This window comes from Rhinatrema bivittatum, chromosome 4, assembly GCF_901001135.1.
Source record: "Rhinatrema bivittatum chromosome 4, aRhiBiv1.1, whole genome shotgun sequence".
Classification (NCBI taxonomy): Eukaryota; Metazoa; Chordata; class Amphibia; order Gymnophiona; family Rhinatrematidae; genus Rhinatrema; species Rhinatrema bivittatum.
The window spans coordinates 334,682,903-334,708,410 of NC_042618.1; the positions used below are offsets into that span (position 1 = coordinate 334,682,903).

The following is a 25,508-nucleotide window of genomic DNA, read 5'->3' on the forward strand; positions in this document are numbered from 1 at the left end:
AATGCCCCCTAGTCCTTTTATTATTCGAAAGTGTAAATAACCGCATCACATCTACTCATTCAAGACCTCTCATGATCTTAAAGACCTCTATCATATCCCCCCTCAGCCGTCTCTTCTCCAAGCTGAACAGCCCTAACCTCTTCAGCCTTTCCTCATAGGGGAGCTGTTCTATCCCCTTTATCATTTTGGTTGCCCTTCTCTGTACTTTCTCCATCGCAACTATATCTTTTTTGAGATGCGGTGACCAGAATTGTACACAGTATTCAAGGTGCGGTCTCACCATGGAGCGATATAGAGGCATTATGACATTTTCCGTTCTATTAACCATTCCCTTCCTAATAATTCCTAACATTCTGTTTGCTTTTTTGACTGCTGCAGCTCACTGAGCCAACGATTTTAAAGTATTATCCACTATGACACCTAGATCTTTTTCCTGGGTGGTAGCTCTTAATATGGAACCTCTCATTGTGTAACTACAGCAAGGGTTATTTTTCCCTATATGCAACACCTTGCACTTGTCCACATTAAATTTCATCTGCCATTTGGATGCCCAATCTTCCAGTCTTGCAAGGTCCTCCTGTAATGTATCACAGTCTGCTTGTAATTTAACTACTCTGAATAATTTTGTATCATCCGCAAATTTGATAACCTCACTCATTGTATTGCTTTCCAGATCATTTATATATATAATGAAAAGCACCGGTCCAAGTCAGATCCCTGAGGCACTCCACTGTTTTACCCTTTTCCACTGAGAAAATTGACCGTTTAATCCTACTCTCTGTTTCCTGTCTTTTAACCAGTTTGTAATCCACGAAAGGACATCGCCTCCTATCCCATGACTTTTTAGTTTTCGTAGAAGCCTCTCATGAGGGACTTTGTCAAATGCCTTCTGAAAATCCAAATACACTACATCTACCGGTTCACCTTTATCCACATGTTTATTAACCCCTTCAAAAAAATGAAGCAGATTTGTTATGCAAGACTTCCCTTGGGTAAATCCATGTTGACTGTGTTCCATTAAATCATGTCTTTCTATATGCTCTACGATTTTGATCTTGAGAATAGTTTCCACTATTTTTCCCGGCACTGAAGTCAGGCTCACTGGTCTATAGTTACCTGGATCGCCCCTGGAGCCTTTTTTAAATATTGGGGTTACATTGGCCACCCTCCAGTCTTCAGGTACAATGGATGATTTTAATGATAAGTTACAAATTTTAACTAATAGATCAGAAATTTCATTTTTGAGTTCCTTCAGTACCCTAGGATGCATACCATCCGGTCCAGGTGATTTGCTACTCTTTAGTTTGTCAATCTGGCCTACTACATCTTCCAGGTTCACAGTGATTTCGTTCAGTTCGTCTGACTCATCACCCCTGAAAACCATCTCTGGAACTGGTATCTCCACAACATCCTGATTAGTAAACACGGAGGCAAAGAATTAATTTAGTCTTTCTGCAATTGCCTTATCTTCCCTAAGAGCCCCTTTAACCCCTAGGTCATCTAATGGTCCAACCGACTCCCTCACAGGTTTCTTGCTTTGGATATATTTTAAAAGGTTTTTATTATGAGTTTTTGCTTCTATGGCCAACTTCATTTCAAATTCTCTCTTCGCCTGTCTTATCAAAGTTTTACACTTAACTTTTCAATGCTTATGTTTTATCCTATTTTCTTCAGATGGATCCTTCTTCCAATTTTTGAAGGATTTTTTTTAGCTAAAATAGCCTCTTTCACCTCACCTTTTAAACATGACGGTAATCATTTTGCCTTTCTTCCACCTTTCTTAATGCGCGGAATACATATGGACTGCGCCTCTAGGATTGTATTTTTAAACAATGTCCAAGCCTGTTGAACCCTTTTAACCTTTGCAGCTGCACCTTTCAGTTTTTTTCTATTTTCCTCATTTTATCAAAGTTTCCCTTTTGAAAATTTAGTGTTAGAGCTGCAGATTTACTTATTGTCTCCCTTCCAGTTATTAGTTTAAATCTGATCATGTTATGATCATTGTTGCCAAGTGGCCCCACCACCATTACCTCTCTCACCAAATCCTGCATTCCACTAAGAATTAAATCTAAAATAGCTCCCTCTCTCGTTGGTTCCTGAAACAATTGCTCCATGAAGCAATCATTTATTACATCCAGGAACTTTATGTCTCTAGCAAGTCCTGATGTTACATTTACCCAGTCAATATTGGGGTAATTGAAATCTCCCATTATTATTGCATTGCCAAATTGGTTTGCTTCCCTGATTTCTCTTAGCATTTCATCATCTGTCTGACCATTTTGTCCAGGTGGACGGTAGTATACTCCTATCACTATACTCTTACCCAACACACATGGGATTTCTACCCATATAGATTCTAGTGAGCATTTAGTCTCTTGTATGATCTTTATCATGTTGGACTCTATACCCTCCCAGACATAAAGTGCCACACCCCCTCCAAGTTGATCCTCCTTATCATTGCGATATAATTTATACCCTGATTATAGCACTGTCCCATTGGTTATCCTCCTTCCACCAAGTCTCTGTGATACCAATTATGTCAATCTCATCATTTGCTGCTATACACTCTAACTCTCCCACCCTACTTCTTAGACTTCTGGAATTGGCATTCAGACATTTCAAAGTGTGTTTTTTGTTTGTTTTAACAACCTGCTTTTCAGTTATTTGGGATAGATCTGAAATCATTAGCTTCGGTGATTTTTTACATATAGGCAGATGGACTATGTTTGCTTTTAATGGAACCTCTCTGTTGGGATGCCCTAACTCTCCTGTTTCATTAGTATCCTTCAAGGATACATTTCTCTGAACCATGCACTGCTGAGTGACTGTCGGCTTTCCCTGACAGTCATCATTGGGCTACTCTCTGAAAATCGTAGGATTATACAGTTTTATGGTCTGAAGAGTGTGAAGAAAATCTTTGGTTTCTGGCACTTGGTGCCTTTTTTTCTCCAACATGTTTGTGTTATTTTTGCATGTGGCTGGAGCAGAAAAAAGGTGTAGGAAATAAAGCAAAGGAAAGGAGACCATCAAGAAAGGGAATACAGTCTGTTTCCACGTCCCAATAAAATCTTTTATTACCAGAAATAAATCTAAAAAAAAAAAAAAGAGAGATTGAGAAAATCTATTGCTTTTCCATCCATATCATTGTCTTTGAGTTTCACTCATGCTACAAGCCAAGAACTTTATCCCTTATCGAGCTGGAAGAACTGAGATGACTAAAGCATCAAATACCACATAGGCCATTATATATGCAAACTGGTAGGTACTGTGTGTCTCCCATTGTATAGTCAGAACGTGCTCCAAGAATGTGACTTCATCAGTCCACAGTTTAGGAGATGTTGGTGTCCAATTGAGTGTGTGTGTGTCTCTCTCCCACTCTGTAAGTTATGAGCTTAGCCTTAACCTGGTGAAAGAAGAGAGTCAATTTTCCACTCATGAATTGCTTCTGTTTTGATCCCAAAACAGAGGAGAAACTCCTCAAATATAGGTCACATAAATTAGTGGGAGGCATAACTGTAGGAACGGGGTGGCTGCTGGCATCATTATGCTGCGCTGGGATAAATTTGTCTTTCTGCATTTGACTGGAATGGCGTCTTTCCATCTGCTGAAACAGTTTAAATGGCAAGCACCATGTGACTGGGTCTTTTTTACGGCTGTGTGTCTAACTCACAGAAATAAAATAGATGTTAACATTTGGCATGGTCTAGAAGTACAATTGGTGATATCTGTGAGCGCACGAGGGAGATGTCTGTATATCATCCTGCTTGCCAACATAATAAAATGCAAAATATTACAATGCTGGTGCAGAAAAATCTCCCCCTCCCCCAAACTAGAAGACTGGAAAACATCATGGAGCTTTTTGCTTGATCAGATCTTACTTGTCCAATTAAAAAAAAAAAGCTTTTTAATACAAACCTGTGTTATTTATCCTTATTTTCCCCAGTGGACTTCAACCCTTTCTCGCACACCTGCAGGCAAGCATAGACTGAACCATGGAAGAAAAGGATCTTTTAGCACTACGAGAGACTGATCCACAATAATGGGGAGAAAACTCTGTTAAGTTAAGGCAGGTTTCTGGGCAGGGTATTTACCTGATTTATATGATGCCTTCTCTTTTATGACTTTAGGTGGTACTAGTCTATTCTCCGTACAGGTTTCCTTTTTACTATAAGAGTATGCTGTTGTAAAACCGTCTCCCATGGCATACAACACTAACCCACACGCCACATGCTATGTTCATCTCTGTTTTTGCTTGAAAGGCTGCAGGTATAAATCTGGATACAGCAGAAGTGGAATGATTTTTTTTTTTTATGTCAACAGAAGTACCACATCTAAAGTATCATATTTTTGCAATTATATCAACATTCTGGTGGAAAGCTGATTTTCTTACACTATAACAGTTTCCTGTAGGAACTACTGCCTCTCAGAGGCATGACACTGGAAAACAACATCATTACCTTTAGTTGGTGGATATTTCATTGGTAACCAATGGTACTGGACCATAGGATACCTTCATTATAGCTGTTAATATCTCTTTGCCAGACACTTGGTTCCAAAGGCTAGTTTTGCAATAAGAGTGTTATATGCAGAAATAATTTAATATCTATATTTACAGACTGGCTCCAAAAGGTAGACTATTCAAACAAAGGGGCTTATTTGCTAAAGGCTTTCTCTGCTTTTGTGTCTATGTGAAAGATGCTTAGTAAATGACCTCATGGCAATTGACTCTTCTATAACAGTCATACCAGATGATTCCCATAGACAATGTACAATGGGTAGACAGGGCTGGGTGCAGATTGCATTGAAGGTTTGATGGTACATGCATGGTTTTATAGCATCTCTTTATAGCATTAGACTCAAACTAGACTGGTAAGGTTGATGCTGAAATGATGGTATGGTCTACAAAATGCAATCCTCACAGCACATCACAGCTGCCAGGCGTACTTGGATCTTCTCTTATCCCTTATCAAACAGCATTAATGAGAAGGTTGTAAAAACATAGGTACTAGTCACTTTTCTGGCTTCACTTACTGAAGTGAAAACAGATTATTAGGGAGGTTCAAGATCTGAGCACGGCCATGCGTCCCCTGACTAGAGGAGTTTTCGGCAGGGTGCATTCAGATACTTTTGGATGCCAAGAGACAGATATTCCAAGAAAAGAAATTGAATTTGCCTTTAATCCTCTGAATGATTGATTGGTAAACCAGCCGGTTGATTTTTTTGGCACCCAACTCTTGAGATGAAGTAGGATATTTGACAAGCGTCACTTTGTCTCTCCCCTCGAACACTGGGTGGCTTGTGGTCATAAGCAGTCGCTGCAGAGAGCCACTTGCCTCCGGCGGTAGTCCCTACACGGGCAGAGGCGCCGATATTTAGTACTATAGCCAGCACAGCTGAACAGTAATGCCTCCTTCTGGAGATAGCACTCCTTGCTGCTTTCAGTGAACGCAGGATAAAGGTGGTTCATTTCAGACTCTGTGCTGTCACAGCGGATGTTCAGCCTGGGAAGAAAGGCAGACAGACTGGCAGGTTAGTACATCCACCGCTATAGTCTTACTGCAGCGCAAATTATTTTCAATGGACTCTGAAATCTTATGCAGGGCTGAGCCACATCTAATGTTTATTTTATATCATGGAAAAGGAGAAGGGAAATTCTGAGATCATTAAACACCACCGGGGATGGAGCTGCTTGCCTTGCAGGACAGAAAATGTAACATCCACTCAAAACTGAACCGTAGCAAACACCAAAATCCAATTTGCCTGCTTGCATGTTGGAAATACAGTTTAATTACGTGGCGCATAAATTGCGATATATCATGTTGCTAATCCATCAAACACTGAAATACTGTGCAACGAGCTGGGTTATTTGGACTGCCACCTTCCTCTGCTCCCAGGCAGTTGGAACTGCCTAGCGGGTAGCGGGTCAGAATGGAAAGCGCAACAGAACCAGCCATTCTAGCCCTCAGCAGAACCACAGTGCATCAAAAACTTAGTTCAACTGAAATCTAAGGCGATATCCCTTATCTGCTCAACAGATTCATAAATATACAGACATGAAAAAAAACCCAAACCCTACAGCAGCTGAACTTAAATGCAAAGTGCAATTAATGTAGCAATTTTGCTGCCAAAATTAGATTGTATAACAAGACAAGTTACCGGATTACAGAAAACCTGTATAAATCAGATGTCACATGGTTGACTACAAATAAGCAATTTATGTTTACTCATTAATGCACTAGCATTCTCTCTCCAGCACCTCCTGTGGCACAGCCACTTGGGAAGCCAGAGCTAGTTTGTGAAAATAAATGTCATATTTTCAGCCCAGCTGTGCGACACGCTACATATGGTGTATGTACATGGCTCATAGAAATTCAGTACCTGCTTGTCAAAGCAAAAAGCCACTCAAGCAAAGTTTGTGTGACTGACAGACATGTCCAAATATTTATCAAGTTCAGTCATGGTGCATTTAAAAAAATGCCTGACTACACTGTTGTGAGGTAGACAATTCATTGCACTGGAAAGCAAGCAGAGGAGAGCACGGGCCTGGAAGATGGAAAAAAAAATGCTTTATCAGAGGAGAAAAAAAATCCCTGTTTCATCAGCATCATACAGAGGGCTGAATCTTCACATGGTACTTGCAGTCAAATAACTGCTGTTCCATCTTATAAAAGGCATCCGTTTTGCTAATTTAATTATATAATAAACAAACAGCTTCTCCGGGGCACTGACCACCATGGTACGCTAAGAAGTAAAATTTAAGACCCCCGCACACTGCGCACATGGACGCACTAATTTTACAACATATGTGCGTATATGCAGTGTGTTATAAAATTGGCTATCCACGCGTCATGTGCGCACAATTTTAGATTGATGCGCGCATGTGCGCACGAATGCCGTCTCGAGCATGTAAGAGGGGGGAATTTTAGTAGGTACGTGCAGCGACGCACTAGGCCTTTTTACCTGTTCGCTCCCAGTTCACCCCAGTAAAGGAGGACTTCCTAAACCACCTAGCTAACTTGCCTCCCTTTTACCCTATTAGCCCCGAGCCTTAAAACCCCGCTGACTAGCCTTGGTTTTTTTGTTACACACCTTACATGTCATCCATAGCAGAAGTAAAGTTACGCAGTAGGGGACCCCTGTGCGCACTTGTGCGCATAACTACTTACGCACTGATTTCATGGGGCAGTCTCGGCCCGCCCATGCTCCAACCCTTTTTCAGAAAACGTTTTGTATGCACATACCGGGAGAAACGCTCATGGCCGCGGGCTTTTTAAAATCCACGTGGCGCACAGGTCCGAGTCACGCACGTATCTCCCGGTTTTGGCACACGCAAGCCTTTGAAAATCGACCAGTAAGGAAATATTTCTTTACAGAAATGGCATGGAACGGCATGCATATGGCCTGGCTCTTTTTGTCTTTGTCTTAGCAGTGTCTTGTATTAACTTTTTTATCTGACTGTACATGTTGAAACATTTGAATGTATAGTACTATTTTTTATTAAGTATGTACATTTTGTAAACCTCTGTGATCTATGGAGTACGTGGTATAGAAATGCTTTTAGATAAAATAAATAAATGGCCTTGCTGAGAGGTGGAGGAGACAAGGACTGTATCAAAACTGAAGAAAACATGAGGCAAGCACAGAGGATCTCATTAGGAGAGGAAGGGACTGTGGGTGGATGGGCAGACTGAATGATATGGCCTTTATCTGCCATCATGTTCTATGTTTCTATGTTTGTAGTTATATATTCATTTGATTTCACACACACACAAAAATTCCACTATACCACATAGATCATATCTGCCAGCATACACTCTACAGGTGAATTTTCAGAGGAGTTACACACATGTAAATGTAACATACTATTATAGCAATTTTCAAAAGCCATTCACCCGGATTAAGTGCGCTTAACGCAGGTAAAAAAAACGATGGGCAATTCAAAATCATATATTGTAGCAATTTTCAAAAGCCACTTTACACGGGTAAAGTGCATTTACACATGTAAAACCCAGTTTAGGAACAGTAATTTTCAATGTGACGTGCAGGCGTAAATGTGCGTGCGTTCGGCCCGTGACCAGGTACGCGGCCATTTTATAACATACGAGCGAATATATATGCGCATGTTATAAAATAGCCTGACTGCACACACATGTATGCGCACTTTTAAGTGGACGCGCACCTATGTGCACGCAAATGCCGCTTCTATCGCGGAAGTGGGGGAATTTTAAAAGCCAAAAATGCCGATGCCACTGGCCATGTTCCCAGTTTGCCCAATTAAGAAATAGGACTTCCAAATCCCTCCAGTTTAATAGCCTCTCTTCCTCCTATTAACCCTGACCTAGTCCTGGGGGAATTCTGCGCTACTGCGGAGCGCAGAATTTATGCAGAATTGCCAAATTCTGTGCAGAAAGTAGCAGAGGAGACCCTAGCATGCCGCGAACGGAACGCGCGAAGATGAAGGCCCGCATGTGCCGCGGGACACACTCCGTTTGCAGCAAAGATGAAGGCCCCGGTGCGCCATTCGCGGCGAAGATGGAAGGCCCCTGTGTGCCGCGAAGATAAAGGTACAGGTGAGAGAGAATGTGTGTGTGAGAGAGTGGAGGGGATGGTGAGAGACAGCAGGAGGGTGTGAGAGAGAGCATGGGAGGTAAGAGAACGGGGGGGGGGGATGCCTGAGTGTGGGTTTAAGAGAGAGGAAGCCTATATGAGGGGAGGGGGTGTGGGGGAGGGAAGAGTGAAAGAGAGCAGGAGGGTATGAGAGAGAGAGCATAGGAGGTAAGAGAGGGGGTGGGGGGATGCTTGAGTGTGGTTTCAGAGAGAGGGAGCCTATATCAGGAGATTGTGAAGGAGTGTGTTTATGTGTGTGAGAGATTGGGAGCTCGTGTGTATGAAAAAGGGATCATGTGTATGTGAGGGTGCTAGCCTGTGTAAAGGGATTGTGTATGTGTGAGTCAGAGCCTGTGTGAAGGGGTGCCTGAGAGAGAGACATAGGTAACCTGTGTGAGGATGTATGTGTGAGAGAGAAAAGGAGCTCGTGTGAGTGTGTATGCAAGAGAGAGGGACCCTGTATGAGGGGATGTGTGTGTGTGTAAGTGTGCAAGAGAGTGAGGGAGCCTGTATGAGGGTGTGTGTATGTGTACTAGAGAGAGGGAGCATGTGTGAAGGACAGTACTGAGAATGGATGGGACTGCCAATAGAGTGGAAGGGGTTGAGCCAAGAGGTGGAGGGGAGAGATACTGGCAGGTGGAGGCGTTGGTGCCTGAGAGGACAAAGTGGCCAGGGGAGTAGGGAGAGCGAGTGGGACATTCATACAGTGAATTTCTAGGGAAATTCTGCTCAAAATAATTTAAAATTCTGCATGTTTAAGTAATAACTTTGTTCTGTATTAATTTAAAATGTAATTACTTAAAGGCACTGAGCGTTTGCGCTGAAAGTTTTGTGCTGTGGGGAAGGAACCGGTAACGGTCAGCAAAACGAGAAGAATCCCCTGAAGCAGGCGAGCTGTGCCGCCGAAACATTGCAATGTCGGGAGGGTAGAATTTTAGCAGTCACACACACATATTGGTTGATAGCACTGCCTGTCAGGCAGTTGATTTGGATATTTACGGGACAAGTTCACACAACAGTGCGGAGAGGTTGTCATGAATTTGGCAAGATAAGTAAAAAGATTTTTAAACGATTAAAAAGTAAAAAATTGGTATATATAATAAAAAGAGTACATTAGTGAAATTGGTAAATTAAGTTACTATTCTAGTGCCATTGCCATCATGAAAGAGGTTGTAGCCCTGTATAGGGCAAGAGCCTAAGCGATTGAGCACGCAGTCTGATACCAATTTCTGAGGGTGAAAAACAAATGGATGAAATGTTAAGAATTAATCCTCACATATTGTGTATGTTTGATTACTTTAAGGCTGTCATGTAAATTGTGTTATTTTGACCAATATAAAGTTTGCAGAATTCTAAGTTTTTGTGCACAGATTTTTACATTTTTTTGCGCAGAATTTCCCCAGGAGTTCACTGACCTTTAAAACTGTGCTGATCTGCCTAGATTTTTTTGTTTTACTCCTTTCATGTTATCCCTAGCAGAAGTAAAGTTATATGGCAGGGGACCCTCGACACGTGCCAGTGCGTGTAAGTATTTATATGCAGATTTCATGGTTAAATCCCAGAATGCCCGTGCCTCACCCAGCCCATGTCCTGCTCCTTTTTGGAAACTTTTCATTTGAGCCCGCAACGTCGGGCTTTTAAAATTCTCCTTTAAGCGTGTAAATGCTTTTGAATATCAGGCCCCTGAAAAGTGGAAAATGGACAATCATATCAAATCAACGATGTAGTACATTTATATTAGCCGCTGTCCAACTTTTAATCATAATCCCTAAGGAAAAATACTTCATCCTTTAAATATATATATTCAGAAGCCAGGATGGGAGAACTCAGGGGCATTCCGGGGGTGGAGTTTAACATATCTGACTAAGTTTACAGCTAACACTGATATTCAGAATTAGCTGGATAATTTGTCTGGGTAAGTCTGCTCATGCTGTAGAATGGTCCTAAAAATAACTGGATAAACATATTCAGCTAACCTTAAGATAGTCAGGTATATTCAGTGTTGCAGCTGCGCCACTGAATATCCCACCAAAGTCAGCCAGACAAGTTTATCTGGCTAACTTTACTGGCTGGACTGCGGCTGAAAACGGACCCCACTGGGTTTTCTAGCAGTGGTTGATCACCGATAAAAAGTGAGTTATATACCAACGATCAAGTACATTTTCAAAGGGCTACGCGGGTAAATTTCAGGGTTTACGCGCGTGGCCGGGCCTTGTGCGCGCCGTGCGCATTTTTACAATCGCCCCAGCCACGCGTGTAAACCCCAGTATGTGCTGAAGTGCCAAGCCTATCAGACGGTGCGGGGTCTGGGTGGGGGGCTGGGAAATCACCATTAGCTGCTGTCCCGGGAAAGCACGATCTGGCAGCCGGCCAGCACGTGAAGTCTACTGCTGCTCCTTCAGTAGAGATGTGAATTGTGTGATCGATCGTCTTAACAGTCGATTTCGGCTGGGAGGGGGAGGGAATCGGATCGTCGCCGTTTGGGTTTTTAAAATATCGTGAAAATCGTGAAAATCGAAAACCGGCACACTAAAACATCCCTAAAATCCACCCCGACCCTTTAAAATAAATCCCCCACCCTCCCGAACCCCCCCTGAAAATGCCTTAAATTACCTGGGGTCCAGTGGGGGGGAGGGTGGGAAAACCGGCACACTAAAACAACCCTAAAACCCACCCCGACCCTTTAAAATAAATCCCCCACCCTCCCGAACCCCCCCCAAAATACCTTAAATTACCTGGGGTCCAGAGGAAGGGTCCCGCTGTGATCTTCCACTCTCGGACCTCCAGTGCTTGTAGAAATGGCGCCGGCGCTACCTTTGGTTTTTCCGTATGGAAAAACTATTCGCGGCAGGAGATCGCTCCCGGACCCTCGCTGGACCCCCAGGGACTTTTGGCCAGTTTGGGGGGGCCTCCTCACCCCCCACAAGACTTGCCAAAAGTCCAGCGGGGGTCCGGAACAACCTCCTGCTGCGAATCGTGTTGTCTATGGCCGGCGCCATTTTGCGCCGCCATTTTGCACAAAATGGCGCCGGCCATAGACAACACAATTCGCGGCAGGAGGTCGTTCCGGACCCCCGCTGGACTTTTGGCAAGTCTTGTGGGGGTCAGGAGGCCCCCCCAAGCTGGCCAAAAGTCCCTGGGGGTCCAGCGAGGGTCCGGGAGCGATCTCCTGCCGCGAATAGTTTTTCCGTACGGAAAAACCAAAGGTAGCGCCGGCGCCATTTCTACAAGCACCGGAGGTCCGAGAGTGGAAGATCACAGCGGGACCCTTCCTCTGGACCCCAGGTAATTTAAGGTATTTTGGGGGGGTTCGGGAGGGTGGGGGATTTATTTTAAAGGGTCGGGGTAGGTTTTAGGGTTTTTTTTAGTGTGCCGGTTTTCCCGCCCTCCCCTTTCCCCTCCCCCTTCCCCCGATTTACGATTTTTGACGATAAATCGGGGGAATTGTTATTGTATCGCGGCTCTAACGATTTTTGACGATTTAAAATATATCGGACGATATTTTAAATCGTCAAAAAACGATTCACATCCCTATCCTTCAGAGCAGCAAGGTCAAAAACAACCAAAAATTGTTACAGTTAGGAAAGGATTAGGGGTTGGGGAGGAGAGGAGAGGGGAAAGGGGAAAGGGGAAAGGGTAGGAAGGCTAGATAGGGAACTGGGGAAGCCCTCCTCATGTCACCGCGCATTGTCTTTTAAAATCCCCCCCCCCCGCCCCGTGCGTGGAGGATGCCACCTGCCCACACATGAGCCAGCGGATGTTAAAATCCGCCGCGCATGTGCATGTGGATATCGTATTTTATAACACACGTGCGCCGACGCGCGCGTATTATAAAATAGCTGCGGACCATGTGCGCACACCAGGAAGTGCATGCGCGTTTTTAAAAAAATCTACCCCTGTGTATTTTGATTGGTAAACAACAATGCCTCATTACAGTAACTAGATTGAGAACCTGTGTTCAGTTTCAGCCTCAGTATAATCATCAGAGCAGCTTTGAGAATTTATCTACATCTGGATTTAACAGTGGGTTTAGACAGACCAATGATATTTCTTGATACTCCACTGAAGATATTTATACAGAGAAGCTGTATCCAGTTGTAGTGTTTGATCACCAGTGGGGAGTGAGCTGCATGGTAATTGCACATTCTGATGGGAACTCTGTTTTATTTTAATTTATTGAACAATGCTAAATTCTAGTGCTGTGATTGGTTGAAGCCATAATGCTCCCCATGTATACAATGCTGAGCATTCATGTTTGCAGGTGAGTCAAAAATGTTGATGAAGGTAAGAGAGCTAGCATGATGCCCAATGACTAGAACATAATGCCCTGAAGTAAAGCAATGACACATGGGATCATATTGGGCTTTTCATCTATTGAATAAGAAGGAAGTGGGGGTTTTTTTTTAATGACTAGCAGGTCGATTTTAAAAGCGCTGCTCGCACAAAAATGCCCACATGTACACGAATGTGAACCGTGCGCAAGCAAAGCAGAGTTTAAAGAGCTGCAAAATATGCACGTATGTACCCATGCGTAAGGAATAAGGGGGAGGAGCATGGGCTTTATGGGGCGGGGCCAAGGTTTACGCCCATAACTCTGACTTTTAAAACCGAAAACCATAGCCTGTATACGCTTGATATCCGCGTGACTTTACCGTCGCCCCTAATGAGGAGCAAATCTGTAGATCTCGAATTTTAGGGCTTATAAAGCAGGGCAAGGTGTCCAGATCAACTGGGAGGTGTGTAGCATGAAGAACTAAAGAGCTGTGAAAGACCTCACTTTTAACTGGAAAAACTGGTGGACTATTTTCAAAACTGGGAATGTGCCTCATTGGAGCATGTTTTTAAATTTGCTGACATATGCACGTAAAAGCTAAAAATAACTGGATAAACATATGGAACACACACACGCTAGCTGTGCTCGAGTAACCTCTTAAAAGTAGGAGCAGACTTACGCGCGGTTGGTGCATTTTAAACATATGCGCGCAAGTGCACGCACAATTATAAAAATTACAGCTTATCCTAGCTCGGGTGCTGATACACACGGGTATGAGCGCATGCACCCTCGTTTTAAAATTGACCTCTATGTGTTTTGAACTATATGCAAAAATTGTTTTAAACATGTAAAAATATCTGTTTGAACTATATGCAAAAAAAAAAAAAAATACAAAAATATGTTTTTATTGAATGATGAAGAGGGTTTTTTTTTTTTTGGAAGGGGCTTTGATTAAAAATTGGACAATGGCTATATAAATGTGCTATGTCTTTGGTTTGATAGGATTGTCCCTTTTCTACTTCAAAAGTGTGCTGGCATACAAGACTTATCCTGTATAGTGGACATTTTTTGTGTGAGAATCAAGAGAATATATAATTGTGTGCTTCCCACGCTGGTGGTTATTTATGTTTATAGTGAAACACCTAAAGTTAATGCAACCCTACATGCTTGCCTGTGGCATGCTGTGTTTTCTGGCCTTTGAGCAGAAGTACCAGCCAGGCTGCTCAACATGCAGGCTTACCCATTTCTTTGGCTCTGTCACTTCCCCTCTCTTTCTTTTACATTTCTTCTTGTCAGGATTTTATTTCATGCATTGGTACATATCTTTAAGATTGAGATTGTGCACCTTTTTTGTTGTAGCCACAATTTGTTTCCAGAAATTTCCTTTGTTGAGCCCTCTAGTTGGCAGGGTGCGCTGCGTGTGTGCCTGAATGAGTCCGAGACATGGATCAGCGCAAGAGCGCCGTGATTCAGGTCTCTTCTAAAGGTGGGAGCGGCTATCCTAAGAGGCACTATCAAAAGTTTTAAATACTAATATCTGCTCAGGAAAAAGATAAAAGACAGAAAGAAAATTATACAGGAGAAGGGATAGCAGATATCTTAAGGATTCATGTTTGCTTTAATTCACATGTCAATGGTCTAAAAATTCATTTTGTCTTAATTCTCATAGGGGACCAATAGCTTCTGTTTTTCACTAAAACCTATTAAATGAAAATGTTAGCACTGTCTGGAATTATTGTAATGGTGGTGCTAACATATAACCAGTCCATATCCACAGTTAGGGCCATTTTGATGATAGGTAGGAGGGCAATCTCATTCTGCGTACTATAAATAATCAAGTGAATGAGAAGCAAGAACTAAACCGCAAAATAAGAATATTGATCATGCTTAAATGAAAACATGGGACCAAGGGAAAGCCATTTCCTTTGATTTTGGGTAATAAAATACCAACACTGCTTAATCATCATCAAAGACCCTCTAAAATTACTAAATTACTCCCAAATTGCTTTGTTGAGCATTTGAAGCTCAGTAGCTTCTGGGTCCAGCCTTTTATCAAATAAAATTACTCTCCTTCATATGAGCTTTCTTATTTTTCCTTAACATGTTAAGATCCACATAACCAGCAGATGCCACAGCTGTGATCTTCTTGTATGTCCCTGACAGGGCACAATGGTGGTCAGATATAATAACCTAGAGATCCTGATTTGATTCCCCCTTCCCGCCACTCACTCTGTGACTTCAGCAAACTACTTCCCCTCCCCGCGTTCAGATTTTGACTGCGAGCTTTCCCGCGAAAGGACAAAGCACTCAGGTGATTCATCCTGCACAGCACATAGTGTACACTGATGGCAATATATAAATAATAAATAGCACTAAAAAAACAAAAAAAAACAAAAATCTACTGTGGCTGCCACTTCACAGCAGTGCTTAACTGGCAAGGATTCCACCGAGGTAAATCCTCTGCACGGAAACTTACTGCTCAAAAGCTCTCTTCCCATTAATCAGCCTGAAGAACGAGGGCTCACAGAGATGTGCGTGATCTCGGCAGGCCTCGATGCACGACTGCCCCGCCTCGGAGATCCACACCTGCAAGGAGCTAGTCGGAGGCCAGGATGGAGGACCGCTCCCCTGCGGCGGCCAGACCAGGTGCGTTCCGTTGGCTAGCAAAGAGAAGGGGGCAGTCACCTCCTGTGTGGCGTTGGGTAATGCCGAGGGAAGAGATGTGCAGAAATCCTGGTAGGAACAAGCAAAGCAAATGATGTACTTAGATGGAGCAGAGCCTTTTACGCTGGACTGGAGGGCATAAATTATTGAGCTGTTGATGGTGAATTTTATAGTTCGAGTGGGAGTTACAGAGATGGGTCTCCCTTTCAACTAAGGGGCTCCTACCAACACAGAGTTCAGTCTTGAATTATTCAGCATCTCTTCACAAGTCAGAGAAATGGGACCGGATGCGTGAGCGACCATCTGAGCCACGGCAAATCCACTGAAGAAAAAGTGGGATGATTGCTAATGAGCTGATTTCTTGCTCTTTCAGTTGAAGGGCAGGAGCTAAATACTTTTGCTTATTCAAGAAAACTCCTTGCTATAAAGCGTCACCCAGGATATAAGAGGTGAGGAGGAAGTGTTTACAGTATTTTATGGGAGTTATGAGCCCCAGGAAGGGGGGGGGGGGTGTTAATGTTTCTTAATCCTGTCTCTGCCACATAAAGGTATATTTGACAAGTTAGTCATATCCTTGTAGGTCCATCAGCCCATCTGCAGATTTTTCTTACCACTACATAAGCCACCCACTGTCGTGGAACCTGGCTTGCCACAACTCTGTGGGTGGTGTGGATGGGCCTAATGCGCCCTGAGATCTTGTCTATTGGGCTCCAAGGTGAAGTCCTTAGGACAGACCCAAGTATTACTCTGCTGTATCTTTTTCTGCATGAGGATACCTGACTGCATGGATCCCCCCCACACTTTCCTATTTTGATTTCTGGATAGTCCTTGGAGAAGGACTTTGCAGTGCTTTGCAGTGCTTTTCCCCAGCCAATGGCAAGTTTGTTACTTTATTTGCCTCTGTTCACCTTAGGGAGCCATCGAATCTAGCAAGCAATGAAAATAATTCTCTACTTCCTCCACTTGCAAACATGAAGCATTGCAGCAATGTCACAAAGGCCTGGACACGATGAAACTCCTCCCTCAGGATCCACTCCCAGTGCTGCCTGGTAGCGGCACGCGTATAACCATCAGCACAGACCTGGGCTCGGACTTCCTTCTGCCGTTGGGCAGGACATGCAGGTCAGCTGCATTCCTCATAGGGAAAAGGAGTGGCCGAGAGGGTTAGGACAATGGACTGTGAACCAGGCTTCAAAGCCCACTTCTCCCGAGTGACATTCCTAGTAACGCTGGGCAGGTTGTTTTATTTCCTGTTGCCTCAGGTATCTGCTTAGATTGTAAACCTTTTGGGGCATTGTACACCTGAAATAAAAATGTCATAATGTTTAGCCTTGAGCTAAAAATTGGGAAGGTGGACCAAAACATTTTATTATTGGTACCAAACCTGATGCACTCTGGGGAAGCACAGAAGAAGCAGCAGGCCTGGGCCAGCAGCTCAGATCCTATACCGTAAGCTTCAGAACAGATGGGGATGAGAACTCTATTCTATTCCACTTCAGTCTATGTGATCAGGCAGGTTGGAGACCATTGGGGAGCATACCTGGTGCTGAATGTAGGCATGAAGTCGCTCCAGCATTCCTTCACAGGTGTATTCAAAAGGAAGGTAAGGCTCTACCTGTCATACAAGAGAACACACAATTTAAAGAGGCAGCAGTAAAACATTTTTTTTTCCTGTAAATGTCTTCTCATTACTGGCACTACTGGAAATGATGACATAGTATGCTATTAATTCACAGTTCCTAGAAAAGGATCTCACTCTGCAGCTTGGGGATGAAAGTCAGCCTAGGGTTACAAACTCTCATTAGCAGCAACTGTTTGTTCCTTTATGAAAGCAAAAAAAATTTCAGATTAAGCAGATTATTTATTTATAGAACACAAACAATTAACACAGCTCTGTGTATGTGCAAGGAGCTACAAAAAATACAAGAGGTTTATAAAATGAGATATTGCAAAAAAATTACAAACGAGAAAAACATGCACAAGAACTTAAAGGACCTTACCCTGAGGGGCTTTACAATCTAATATCCCTCCACTGCTCCGATATGGTCAGCACTGAAAGTCAGGGATGTGATGTGACTCAGGTTTGGGTGGGCGCCTTTTGGTCAGGATGGGCTCTTACATCCTTTCCTCATGTACTGCGCTGCTTGAAATACTGATTACACGATTCCAAATTCCACAGTACAATGGGGTGGAAGTTAAAAAAAAAAAAAAGCCAAAAAAAGTGTACCTCCAAAACGCAGGTCACACCACATCCCTGCAAAACCATACAGGAAACGTACAACCCAACATCCACTGAGCAAGGAAATCTTAGGGGTAGATTTTTAAAGGCCTACGTACGTAAATCCTGGGGATTTATGCACATAGGTGGCCTTATGCACGCCAGGCCTATTTTCAAAGGCCCGGCCATGCGCATATAAGTCCTGGGGCTTTGAGAAAGGGGTGGGGAGTGGTCGGGGAGGGGCAGTCCGGGGGGGGCGTGGCTAGAAGCCCTGGCACAGCAGCCATTTGCTGCTGTGCCGGGGGATCGCGTGCTGGGAGGGTGCCGGCGCGCGCAACCTGTGCCAGCCCTGAGGCAGGCGCAAAAGGTAAGAAAGCTTTGGGGGGGGGGGGCTAGGCTAGGGCTAGGGCAGGGGTGGACAATTCCGGTCCTCGAGGGCTGCAAACCGGTTGGGTTTTCAGGATATCCCTAATGAATATGCATGAAAAAGATTTACATATGACTGAGGCAGAGTGCATGCAAATCTCTCTTGTGCATATTCATTAGGGATATCCTGAAAACCAGACCAGTTTGCGGCCCTCGAGGACTGGAATTGCCCATCCCTGGGCTAGGGGGTGGGTAGGTTAGGGGAAGGGAGGTTAGTGTAGGGGGTTGTGAAGTTTCCTCCCAGTCCGCACAGAAATTGGAGCAGACTGGGTGGGAACTAAGGAAGGCCGTGGGCATCGGCGCACCAGAATGCAAAAGTGTGCACCCCCTTGCGCGCGCTGACCCCTGATTTTATAACATGCGCACACCTGCACGCGCATGTTATAAAATCGGGCGTGCATTCTTACTGTTCTGGGCAAACAGAGACAGAAGATGGCATCACATTTTTATTTCAACGAGATAAAAAATTAGGAAACAAAACAGCAAAGAAAAGGAATGTCATTATTTTCATCTCTTCCAAACTACATAAATTTACAGTGCATTTCAATTTTTGAAATGTCTATTATAATATAAAAACACAGGTGATTATATGGTTGGGAGTAAGTCTACCATAGCTGTAATTTGACTGTATCTGTGACTGTCAGAAGACTTCTCTCTATAAAGTAAATCTCTGTTATCTGGAAAGGCTTCTACTGTTTAACAAGGAGCAGCAAGTTCATGCTCCATAAAGTCTCCAGAGCAGAGATGCTTGCTTTGGTTTTTACACACACACACACACACACACACACAGGTGCCACCGCAGCCCTCATTGATCCCTCCGCACAATGTTTTAGCACACATCTGACCTTTCTGTCTCAAATACCAAACATCGGGGGTCATTTATCAAAATGCGTTAGGGCATTATCATGGGCGTTAGGGCCCTAATGCCCACCATAACGCATGCGATAAACACTGCATTGTGAAATGCATATGCAAATCTGAAAATTTCATGCAAGTGGGAGGAGTACATGGAAAATGAGAGCTGATTAACATTGCATGCAATAATGTAGCACACTGTCACGGGATTTAACTTTACCTTTCTTCTTGCATTGTACGTTACAGCCAAATTTGATTAGCATGGGATGTATCACAAATATGTGAGTGAGAGAGAGACAGACTCTATGGAGGCCTGCTGTTATTTAAACGTTTTATACCACTGTAAGAGGGGGCACTAGTAACTCAAGGTGTGGTTTGTGGGAGATTGGATGGGTTCTGGGGGGGCAATTTTACATGCACAGTCATTCATACGAACAGCACAGTTACCATCAGGGAAGATTTAATGTGATTTGGAGGGATGAAAGGAGAAAGAAAAGTAGATTTATCAAGCTAGGTAGAAAGTACATGTCACAAATCTACTCTCCTTTTATCCTTCATCCCTCCAAATCACATTAAATCTTCCCTGATGGTAACTCTGCTGTTCGTATGAATGACTGCGCATGTAAAATTGCCCCCCCCCCCAGAACCCACCCCACCCCACAAACCTCACCCCGAGTTACTAGTGCCCCTCCCTTACAGGGGTATAAATAGTTAATTTTTGGGGGCATCTCTCCAGAGGTGTGTGCTTCTCTCTCTCTCCGCCCCCAGCAGCCCAAAATGTAACAAAAGCCTGTTCAGGGACTTCTCAGCTTCAACGTGAAAATATCACAGGTGCAATAAATGTAACACATGTTGCGATAAAATAGCTACGTGATGCGGTACCAGGAAAATTACCCCAGCCATGCCCCCCTTTTTTTTTTTATCGAGGGCGCTATTTCTGCTATATTTATAGCAGCTTGATGATGAATCTAGGCCATTATCTCCTCCAGGGGGCGCTCATTTTTCTATTTCCCAGTTTTCATTTTCAAACTCGTCTCATTTATATCTGCATAATTGTATTGCCAGCCTTAAAGAATTAAGCCCTCTGCTGCTGTGCTGAGCACGGCGCTGAGCGTCTTCCATCTGCAAGTACCCCATGATCTCAAATATCTAAAAGAGTCCCCCAAAGCAAGAGCACTGAAAAAACACTGGCAGAAGAATCCAAATGCTGAATGAGGCGTGATAAAATACTGAGGACATTGCTGGGAGATTACGAGTGTCTCTCCCTCTGGGCTTTACAGGTTTTGTTGCCAAGAAACAGATGGAATGAGCGAGCAGGGAGAACCGAACATGCTAGATCACTCTCTAGTGGCTCCCAATGGGCCGTGTATTAAAAGGCCACTGCAGTTTTGTTTTGCAAGTGGAGAAAAAGCAACAGAAGCCTTATTCCTGCTGCTAACTATCCCTATGTTCACTTGATTGGGATCAGCAGAGAAACTAAGGGGGAAAATATATAGAAGCATGTGCCTTCTAGGTCTCTGAGCAAAATTTCACTCTGAGCCCTCAAAGTGTGTCTCTTTCTAGCCTACTTTCTGAAGCGAAGGCGGCTTATGAGATTACTGTGAATGTATCTACCCACATTTCTATCTAGATACCCTTCTCTTGAACCTCAAAGCTACAACATGCCATGAAGACCCCCTTCCCCCTCTTGGACAACCAAGGTGGCCAAGTCCAGGCTACTCAACTTCCTCTACCACAAACACATTGATGGTAACTTTCATACTGGCACGTGGGCGAACACTGGTGCATGTGCACCGGTGCGCGCCCGGCAACATGGCCATGTTAGAACTTGCGTGCGTATATAAGTGCACGTTATAAAACAGCCTGACTGCGCACACATGTGCACCCAATTTTAAAATTGGGTGCACGCCTATGCACCTCCTCTGTAGTAGAAGAAAACTTATGCGGCAAGGGATCTGGGCGTGCGCCCAGGCTTAAAAGTATTTTCATGCATAACTCTTGGCCATGCCCTGAAATGCCTGTGTCCCATGCAGACCATGGCCACGCCCCATCCCTTTTTGAAAACTTTTGAGATATGCGCGCAGCAGGAGATAAGTGCACATCTGGACGGCTTTCAAAATTAAGTAGGCGCACGTGAGACCAACTTGGGCATGCATCCTCTAATTGATAAGCGCACCGGGCTTTTAAAGTCTACCTCAATGTAGACTGCCTAAAAAAAAGCAATATTTAGACCAACCCTAAGAAACTCAACCTGGATCCAAGTGTGGCGAGTAATTACCGCCCAGTCTCAAAACTACCATTTCGAGATAAGATTGTTGAAGAAGCTGTATTAGTGCACTTATCTGATGTCTTGCTGGCCACAAAGGGCCTGGGCCCATTTCAATCAAGCTTCAGGCCATATTTTGGCACAGAGGTTGTACTAGTGGGCCTACTTGATAAAATATGACTTTGCATGGTATATGGGCAGAGAGCATTGCTGGTACTCCTCAACCTCTTTGCAGTGTTTGACACTGTCCACTACAACATCCTATGCATCCGGGGGGGGGAATTACTGTGGGAAGTTGGGGGATTGGTTGGGGTACTGATCAGAGCAACCCAGTGCTCTGATCAGTTAGTTGTTTACTTTGGAAAACCAATAAAACAGATTTAAACATAAAAGACCTGGGGCTTGCAGACCCAGCAATGGACTGGTTCAATTTCTTTCTCCAGAATGGCTTCCCTGACTGTTTTGCTAGGATCAGTATCGTCCTGCCCTCAATCTCTCTTCTAAGACATGCCACATGGACCTATACTATCACCAGCACTATTCAATAGGTACATAGCCCCCATAGGCAAGGGCATCAGAGATCACCAGATCATCATTACTCACATGTTGACTACATTCAATTACTGGACCTTTTGGGCACAGACCCCCAACAAAGTGATAGCCAACCTAAATAAATGCCTGGGAAATACCTCTGAGAGATGATGCCAAAATAAACTGAGACTAAATCCACAAAACACAGAAGTGCTGTGACTAGGAAAAAAAATCCTGGCAAACTGAACTATTGAGGTGATCCCTGAAGGGACAGACACCTTTTCTTTTCATCTGTCAAGTTTGCAGCCTGGAATTTGTGCTGGGCTCCAACTTCACTATTGACGCTTGAATTCTGGCAGTATCCAAGCCAGCTTGCTTTCAGCTATGCTAATCGTGCCACCTTTGACCCAACTTCGATGTCCTGATGTGTGCCACAGTCATCCAGGCCTGTGTGATCTCCTGCCTGAATTACTGCAACTCGATCTACTTTGGGAGTCCAAAAAACTCATCTAGTGCTTGCAGCTTGCACAGAACACTGCAGCTTGGCTGAGGCTGAATACAAATAAATTTGAGAGGATCACACCCATTATTCAATGCACTAGCTCAGATACTTTACAGGGCCCAATTCAAAATCTTGGTTTTGGCCTTCAAGGCCTAAATAGCTGTACACCATCCTATCTCAACTGCCAACTCATCCCACATGTAGCCTCCTGTTCCCCATGCTCCTGGTCCCAAGCCCTAAGTATGCCTACATCTAAGGAGCTACGCATCACAGCCACCACAAAAAGAGCCTTTTCTGGTTTAGTGGCCACCCCTTGGAATGCTTTGCTGCCCATAATCAAAGTAGCTCCTAATCTGGTAGTTTTCAGAAAACTACTAGAAAAAACATAGCTTTTGGGCCACAAACCTAGGGAGGTCTATTTCTCAAGTTGTGCTCACTGACAAAATAAAATACTGCAGGAAATCATTCCTTTAAGAGTGTGCTGGGCACGCATGAGCACGTCATCCTAGCATACTAAAATTGTAGCTAAATGTGTTCTTTATTGATCTGCCTCATTGTACCTTATTTCATTATCACTTTACCTCACAGTGAGTGCCTTACCCTAATGTATTTCTCTGATGTACTTTCTCTGACTTATTTATTTTGATGTACTTATGATGTAGCCCTATGATGACTACTGTGACTTTATTTACTTGAGATATTAAGAATGGAACTGATGATCTGATATAACATACTTTGAGTTTTCTAGTTGGGAGGAGGAGAAGGTCCAATGGGATCCTGACAGGGCTACCGTATTTTTTTTTTGATCCAGATATATACCTGGCTGGGTGCCCATGCACTCAGTCCAGGAAGAAGGCTCCATTAGAGTTCTGGGTGGAACTTCTCATTTCAAGAAAATCTGCACAATGTCATATGAGGAACGCAGTTTCTACAAAAACGCAGGTAGTTAACATGAGGTATCTGCACCAGATGGGTATTCCCCATTCCAGGGATTTCACACAAGTACTCTCATCATTGCTACCTACCTTCCCTATCACACAATTGTGAATCGTGTTCTCTTTGCATTCAGAATTAAACTATGAAACAGATAAAAAAAAACCTTAACTGATGTACCCATTAAAACAGGGAAATACATGATTATTTCATGCCGCCTAATATCTGTCTTTGGCCATAGGCATTAACCAATGGAAGGGCAGCTTTAAAAAATGGTTGATGACATCTGAGCAACCTGGGGTTATAACTGAACTTTAACTGGCATGTTTCCTTATAGGAAATTGTTTTGAAAAAACAGAGATTCTAAGTGCTGGGGGCATCAAAAGTATATTAAAAGTGTGAGTCAGAGGCCACTGGGTGGATCGCTGTCTGGGGCACAAATTTACATGGAATTGGATAAACAATTAAAACATTATTGGAGAGGGGTGGGGGTGGTGATGGATAGATTTGCAGAAATACGATCTTATTGGAAACTAAACGAATCATCTGTGACACTCAATAGCATTTAGCCACCAGATTAGGTATTTCCGCCAATTCAGTAGCAGTTCTGCTCAGTTGGAATGGATTGAAAGTAATGTTACTCTCACAGAAGGCTCACTAGAGCAGAAATCACCATGACACCATTCAAATATGCTCATGAATGCTTGCTTGCACCAGCGAGTCAGCCGTGAGACTCGATGGTCATTACCTGACAGTTGAAGTCTGTTAGAAGAGGAAAATAAATCAAATTTTTAAAAAATTCAATCATGGATTGTAATTTTTTTTTAATCCAGTTTCTAAAACTAATAGCACCCCCCCCCCTTGCCTTAGCAGTTAAAATAAAACTAACTTAATATTTAAAAAAAAAAAAAAAAAAAAGCAAAACATGACACAACAAATCTGACACAGGCGCTCTGGAGTGAGCGCTGTGTGGTAGTAACCTGGCACAGGAGGATTATGGCAGTACGTTCTTCAGAGCAGACTGGGATAAGAGCTAGAAACCCACGACTGCCTCCCCTGCTTCATTCTCCTCTTTGGAAGCCCATTTGATAAATTGCAGGAAGACCTTGTGAGACTGGAAAATTGGCATCCAAATGGCAGATGAAATTTAATGTGGACAAGTGCAAGGTGTTGCATATAGGGAAAAATAACCCATGCTATAGTTACACAATGTTGGGTTCCATATTAGGTGCTACCACCCTAGAAAGAGATCTAGACAAGTAGACATCATAATGGATAACACATTGAAATCGTCAGTTCAGTATGCTGCGGCAGTCAAAAAAGCAAACAGAATGTTGGCAATTATTAGAAAGGGAATGGTGAATAAAACGGAAAATGTCATAATGCCTCTGTTTCGCTCCATGGTGAGACTGCATCTCCAAAAAGATATAGTTGCGATAGAGAAGGTACAGAGAAGGGCGACCAAAATGAGAAAGGGGATGGAACAGCTCCCCTATGAGGAAAGTAAAGAGGTTAGGACTGTTCAGCTTGGAGAAGAGACGGCTGAGGGGGGATATGATAGAGGTGTTTAAGATCATGAGAGGTCTAGAATGGGTTAATATGAATCAGTTATTTACTCTTTCGGATAATAGAAAGACTAGGGGGCACTCCATGAAGTTAGAATGGGGCACATTTAAAACTAATCGGAGAAAGTTCTTTTTTACTCAACGCACAATTAAACTCTGGAATTTGTTGCCAGGGGATGTGGTTAGTGCAGTTAGTGTAGCTGGGTTTAAAAAAGGATTGGATAAGTTCTTGGAGGAGAAGTCCATTACCTGCTATTAATTAAGCTGACCTAGATAATAACCACCGCTATTACTAGCAACAGTAACATGGAATAGACTTAGGTTTTGGGTACTTGCCAGGTTCTTATGGCCTGGATTGGCCACTGTTGGAAACAGGATGCTGGGCTTGATGGACCCTTGGTCTGACCCAGTATGGCATTTTCTTATGTTCTTATTTGTTGTACAGAGCTGCATGTGTCAAGAGACTTTCAATGGAGGATGCTGTAGGAGCTGAAATCATGGCAAAGGATGGATAGAAAGGGGCCTTAGTGGTGGAGGGAGGGAGGGAGAAGACCGCCGATCAAAGAAGACCTGTGACGGCACAGCAAGTAGGCCCAAAATGGACAGACTGGGTGGAACAAATGGCTCTTTTCTGCTGACATCGTCTCTTTTTCTATGTCAAAGGTCTG

General features: G+C 43.5%; 1 protein-coding gene across 6 annotated transcripts in view; it reads right to left on the minus strand.

Moving 5' to 3' along the window:
• Positions 1-3,060: 3,060 nt before the first annotated feature.
• The window catches only part of MGAT5B (alpha-1,6-mannosylglycoprotein 6-beta-N-acetylglucosaminyltransferase B), a 498,248-nt gene continuing 475,800 nt past the window's right edge, over positions 3,061-25,508 (minus strand). For 5 of the 6 annotated variants that reach the window (XM_029600396.1, XM_029600400.1, XM_029600401.1 and 2 more), the window contains exons 15-17: positions 17,085-17,159; positions 15,357-15,613; positions 3,061-5,501 (exon numbers count right to left, since the gene is read on the minus strand). In XM_029600396.1, the coding sequence (XP_029456256.1) occupies positions 5,303-5,501; positions 15,357-15,613; positions 17,085-17,159 (531 nt within the window). In that variant the 3' untranslated portion in view covers positions 3,061-5,302. The remainder of the gene's footprint in view (positions 5,502-15,356; positions 15,614-17,084; positions 17,160-25,508) is intronic. The other variant, XM_029600398.1, reaches the window with a different exon arrangement.